At 57.9% G+C, this 6,000-nt stretch overlaps 1 protein-coding gene across 1 annotated transcript; it reads left to right on the plus strand.

Annotated features, from left to right (window-relative positions):
• The first annotated feature begins 673 nt into the window (after positions 1 to 673).
• On the plus strand, positions 674 to 5,443 carry SNCG (synuclein gamma). Its single transcript, XM_055425968.2, has 5 exons — positions 674 to 937; positions 1,747 to 1,788; positions 2,109 to 2,236; positions 4,836 to 4,907; positions 5,144 to 5,443. The coding sequence occupies exons 1-5, from the start codon at positions 817 to 819 to the stop codon at positions 5,162 to 5,164; spliced, it is 384 nt and encodes a 127-aa protein (XP_055281943.2). The 5' UTR covers positions 674 to 816; the 3' UTR covers positions 5,165 to 5,443.
• Positions 5,444 to 6,000: the final 557 nt, after the last annotated feature.

Consider the following 6,000-nt stretch of genomic DNA (forward strand, 5'->3'; position numbering starts at 1 on the left):
GAGGAAGCGGTCAGATCAGCCTCGGGGAACCTGCTGCCCATCCATGTTGGTGGCCAGGACGTGGGGGACACTCATGCCTACTCAGCATCTCTCACTGCTGGGCTGTGGGAGCCAGCAGGTGGGTGGAGGCCCAGATGGAGAAAGGAGCTATCCTAGGGTCACACAGTCTATAGCTGGGCCCGGGCCATGGGTTAGCCTTTTGTGGCCCACTTCTTCTACCTGGCCTTGCCCGAGCCCCAGGATGGGGGCATTCACAGTGCTGGGGAGAAGTTGGGCAGGCCAGGCCAGTCCGGGAGGTTGGCCACTCTTGCCTGACAGGCCAGCTTGATCTTGACCCCTGCCTTACCTGGGACACTGGTAGCAGAGGCGCCTTTCTTTTCTGTCTACCCTCCCCACCCCCACAACCCCTCTCTGCCCCAGAGGTATACAGACACAACAGCCCCAGGCCTGGGAGCACCTAGTCAGGGTTGCCCCTGAAGGTCCACAGGGTGGCAAATGAATGAGGGGCAGTGATGGATAAGGGTGTGTCCAACCTGCTATGGCCTGTCCAGGGAGGGCAGGGGTCAGGAGGGGCGGGTTGAGCCAGCAGAGGCCCAGAGGACCCTGGGAGAAGGTGGGGGCAGGCCTGCTCCCTCCCTCCCTCCTTCCCCGCCCCCACCCCTGGGCTGGCCGGGCTCCCATCAGCCGCCGCTGCATCATCAATATTTCATCGGCGTCAATAAGAGGCAGCCGCAGGGACAGCGGCTGCAGCAGCACTCGAGCCAGCTCCAGTCACAGTTCATCTGGGGAGTCAGACTCTCATCCCTGCCCACCGCCATGGACGTCTTCAAGAAGGGCTTCTCTATTGCCAAGGAGGGTGTGGTGGGTGCCGTGGAAAAGACCAAGCAGGGAGTGACGGAGGCGGCTGAGAAGACCAAGGAGGGTGTCATGTATGTGGGTGAGTTTGGGCGTGGCAGAGCCTGGCAGGGAGGGGCAGCTTGGTGGCCGCTCAGTTTCCTGGACTGGACTTTATCCCCTGACCCCAGGGAGGCATTTTGGGGAGGGATGAGGACTCCTGGGCCCAGAGGACCCCCACTCTCCTGTACACCCCATTGTCTGACTGGGCCTCTTTGGGGTTGAGGGGTCTCTGGGGCAGGACAGCAGGAGAGGCACTTAACCCTCAGACATACCTGTTTGTGCGCACACAAATACATACACCGACACACACACCAGCACCTCTACTCCAGTATCACCCACAGCCCCTTGACTCAGATAAAAAGTCACACTGGAGCCCTGGGCTGAGCAAGCAGGTACTCAGCAGCCAGGCCATAGGTCCCCATCCTGCCCAGGAAGAAGGGGTGCCTCAGGAGAGATGAGATCGACCCTCAGCATCCTGGCCAGCCTCCCAAGTCCCCTCCCCCATCAGCTCCTTCCAAATGGGGGGCCAAGCTGATGACTCAGCTCTTGTTGACCCTATCAAGCTCAGCTCCGAGACCCAGGCCACACCCACTCAAGGTCCCCCCCCCAGACCCCACCGCAGGCCTGATCTCTCTCATCCCTGCATCCTGTCCTGTCCACTTCCCATCCATCCCCTTCCTCCAGACACAGCAGGAAGTGGCCTTTGAAAGGACGGCTGGCCCCCGGACACCATCCTTACTCCCCACCGACTCTGCAGCTTGTCCAGCTGTTCTGCGGCGTGTTTTCTCTGACCACTCCCCTCCTGACACCTGGAGTGGGCTTGGGCTGACACCTCCCTTTCCTCCACAGGAGTCAAGACCAAAGAGGGTGTTGTGCAGAGTGTGACTTCAGGTGAGGTGACCCAGGGCCAGGAGACACGGAGGGTGGGACATCCAGAGACTTTTGCACCTGGTTACTAGAGGCCCAAGCCTGGGGCCCTCTTTTCCCCCTTGCTGTACTAGGACCCAGACCTCCAGAATATGGAGGTAGGCCCAGGGTGGATCACCTGATCATTGTCAGAGCTTCCCTGGAGTCAGAAAGAGGACAGCCTAGGTCTTCAGCAGAGCCAGAGTTTTGATGGCCCAGGGAAAGGGCCACTCTGGCCTGACTTGGGCAGGCCAGAGCCGGGTTGGGTGGGATCAGGGCCAAAGCCTGCCAGATTCCTCCCACAGTGGCTGAGAAGACCAAGGAGCAGGCCAACGCCGTGAGTGAGGCCGTGGTCTCCAGTGTCAACACCGTGGCTACCAAGACTGTGGAGGAGGCGGAGAACATTGCTGTCACCTCTGGAGTGGTGCGCAAGGTGAGATTCGGTCCCTAGCCTGGGGCCCTGTCCTGTCCCCTGGGCCCACAGAGGCCAGCTGGGGAAGAAGTATTATCACCCCACTAACATACAGGGCAGAGAAGGCAATGGCAACCCACTCCAGTACTGCTGCCTGGAAAATCCCATGGATGGAGGAGCCTGGGAGGCTGCAGTCCATGAGGTCGCTAAGAGTCGGACATGACTGAGCGAATTCACTTTCACTTTTCCCTTTCATGCATTGGAGAAGGAAATGGCAACCCACTCCAGTGTTCTTGCCTGGAGAATCCCAGGGATGGGGGAGCCTGGTGGGCTGCCGTCTATGGGGTCGCACAGAGTCGGACATGACTGAAGCGACTTAGCAGCAGCAGCAGCAACAACATACAGGGGAATGGAAACTTAGGGGCCCTGGTCTGTGCTTGGTGTTGTCACATCCCAGGAACCCCACAACCACCCCTGTGTGGGGGGCCACAGGGGGGCCCAACTGGAAAGTGAGGCTCAAAACCACACCTACCCGATGGTGCTCAGCATTTAGGAGGCACCACATTTTACTAGCGAAAGCAGAGTCCTGTGAGCCCCATGTCGTGACAGGCAGCCTCCCACGGGCAGTGGACACCAGATCAGAGCTGCTAAGTCACCACCAAACCGGTGACCAGCCTCCCTCCAGAGCCATGCTGGGCTGGGCCACCTCCTGCAAGGAGGTGCAGGGAAGCAGCGCCCCCTGGTGATGGGAAAATAGTGAGGTTCTGACCACACCCTCTGCCTCTGTCTCTGTGAGCCTGTGTACGTGCCTGTGCGCCTGTGCCTGGTCTGAGTGTTCACGTGTGTGTGCCCTGGGCAGCAGAGAACACAGGAGCGATTTGGGGGGGCAGCCTGGCTCCAAAGCCTATACTCTGAAGAGAGACTCTGAGTGAGAGACAGGAGGAGATCGTGGTGGGAGCCAGTTCATATTTGGGGCAGGAGGTTTTCCTATTCCAGAGATGAGCTGTCCCCAGCTGTGTAAGCAGATGTCATTTAGAAAGTTCCACCCTACCTGGCACTAGGAGTGCCAGGTACCCAGCACTAAGAATCCCTGGAGTGGGTTAGTGGAAGGGTAGGTGGTGACCCTGCCTCTGGCTCTGGGGACAACACTGAGGTCATAGGATCTCCAGACTCTAGGAGCAGGCAGGTGCCCCGTCTCCTGGTTCCCAGCTCTTATTAGCTATGTGACCTTGGGAAGCTACTGAATTTCCCTGGGCCTCCATTTTCTCGGCTGTAAAATGCTTGTTGGGGGTGTGTGCTGAGTATCCATCCCACTGGCCTGTGATGATGCAGGGAAATGGACCCCTGTGAAGCAGCTTTACCTTGCTTATGGCGAGTACCCAACAAAAGGAGGTGACTGGATCATCATTATCATCAGTGAGCCCAGGCAGGACCCAAATGTACCCCAGGAGACCCCAGGCTCCTCCCTCCCCTACCCCCCAGCAAAAGAGGCCTTAGAATGGGGCCAGGCTGCCCCCTAAGCCTCTGAGCAGAAGCCTGGGCACTCCTCTCTGACTTTGGAGGAGGGCTGGTGAGCCCTTGGCTACCTCGAGGGAGATATTTCTTGGTGACACCCCAAAACTATCCATGACTCACTGTCCAGTGAATGCAGAAGAATGCGGCACTGCCCATCCATCTGACCGCTCATGCCCCCAGCCTCAGACACCCTCCCTGGGGCAGCAGAACTAGATATGTGGCCACCTGTACTCTGTCTTAGGAGCCTGCCCCACCAAAGGGCAGGATGACACCATGGTAGCACTGAGATGGCAGGACCCTTCAGAGGTAGGTGCTGAGCCCAGGGTCCAAGCTGATCACCCAGTCTGGCCCCAGCTATCAGTTATCACACGACCACTCCAGGGCAGGACACCATCTCAGGCAAGGGTCTGGTTGGGTGTGGGTAGATAGAAGGAGACAGGAAGTGGGAGAGGATTATATAACCCCTGCTGGTCCCACCTGAGGGAACAGCCTGAACCCACTGTCCATCCAGGAGGCAGAGAGAAGGAAAGAGGGATGCACTCGTGCTATTGGGGATAGCGTTAGGCCTGGAGCAAGCCAGACCTGATCCCTGTAAGCCCCATGGCTTTGAACTCTGAGGTCTTGAGTTGAATACCTGGTCTCTCTGGCCACAGGGTCCCCATGTGAACAGTGGAAACATGCCCTTCCTTCCAGGGGTCTTTGAGGATCACAGTAGGAGAAGGGTATATGGTCATGTGATTCAGGAACACTGAGGGTGGGGTCAGGCTTAGGGCTTCAGAGGCCACTGCCCACCCCACCCACATCAGAGCTTGCTCAAGGAGGAGGCCCGATCAGGGACTGTCAGGGACTCACTGTTAGCTTCTGGGGGTGAGTCTGGGCTCAAGGATACTTGGTACTCCCAGAAGGCCTTGGCATCATCAGACAGAGCCCCCACTGGGAATCTTTACATGAGGTTCTATCACCTCCAAGGCCAATCTGGCCTTCACACTTCCCTCCCCTCCAGCCCTCCATGGACAGTGATGAAGACCTCTGTTCTTCTTTGAGGTCAGAGTGGTGAAGCTCTGTACCCTCCACCTGGTCCCATATCCCCTTTTCTTTTCCACAGGAGGCCCTGAAGCAACCTGTCCCCTCACAGGAGGATGAGGCAGCCAAAGTGGAAGAGCAAGTGGCTGAGGAGGTAGGAGCTGGATCCCTGGGTTCCCTGGGCAAGTTGCTTCCCTCTCAGGGCCCCAGAACCCACAGGGGAGCCTCCTTACCTGCAGCCCCCTGAGCCTGAGTGTGAGATCCCCTCATGAATAACCTCCTCAGGGCAGAGGGGCATAGATGACACCCTTCCTCCCCGCTCCCCAAGCCAGGGTAACCACTGAGGAGTGGGGCCCCAGAGCCATGTGTGAAAGTCACTGTCTCTTCCAGACCAAGAGTGGGGGAGATTAGAAGGCTGCCAGTGATCTGCAGAGGCCCTGAGGAGCATGCCATCCCCTCTTGGCACAAGGAGTATCTGGCCCTGGAGTATGACCTACAGAGCTGCCCAGCTCCCCACACCCTCATCCAGCTACCCACAGGCCCATCCTCCCATGCTATCAGCACCACTGCCTTCACCTCCCTACCTTATCCCTGCCCACCACCCTCTGATCTTTCTGACCCCACAGATGCTGCTGTGAATTTTTTTTTATGATTTTAATGATTCCAAATAAAACTCAGATCCCCACTGCATACCTGCTCATTCTTCTCTCTGTTCTGCCTTATTCATGAAGATGCCCCCTGGGCCCTCCCAGGAACAGGAGCTGGGCCAGGTATGCTACAGGGACACATTGGGCATTTCTGGAACCTTCTGAGAGCACACAGTGCCTTCAGAGACTCCCCCACCCCCACCATTGCCTTTTAACATGGAGGTGGCTGCCCTGCTTTTTGGATCCTGCAAACAACCTCAAGAACATGCTGTGTGCTGGAACATGAGACCGGGATGCCCCAGGTTTTGAGCTTTGACTCACCCTTCAGGGATGGACCCCACTGATGACAGGGGGTGACGATGGGCTTCCTGGGCCCTCCTGGGGTGTGTCCTTGGAGCCCGTTGTCCTTCTGGGAACAGGGACACCTAGCACCCCTCCCTGAAGCAGAGGGTAACTTTCAAAGATGTGAAGTCTAAACTAATAGCAAGAACTTTTTGCATCCTCTTTGGCAAAGAGGGACGTGATCCCAGAGTTCCTCCCACCTGTCCCCACCCAGCCTTGAGCTCCCTACCAGGTTGGAGCTGGGCTTTCCCCTCCTTC

The sequence above is a fragment of the Moschus berezovskii genome, chromosome 12, assembly GCF_049115385.1.
Source record: "Moschus berezovskii isolate FMDL1 chromosome 12, NW_MosBer_1.0, whole genome shotgun sequence".
NCBI classification, from domain to species: Eukaryota; Metazoa; Chordata; class Mammalia; order Artiodactyla; family Moschidae; genus Moschus; species Moschus berezovskii.

Bases quoted from the DNA above. Each gene is read 5' to 3' on its own strand.
- SNCG (XM_055425968.2), top strand. From the start codon at position 817: ATGGACGTCTTCAAGAAGGGCTTCTCTATTGCCAAGGAGGGTGTGGTG. The intron at 938-1,746 runs GTGAGTTTGGGC...TTTCCTCCACAG, and splicing joins GGAGGGTGTCATGTATGTGG to GAGTCAAGACCAAAGAGGGT. The intron at 2,237-4,835 runs GTGAGATTCGGT...TCTTTTCCACAG, and splicing joins CCTCTGGAGTGGTGCGCAAG to GAGGCCCTGAAGCAACCTGT.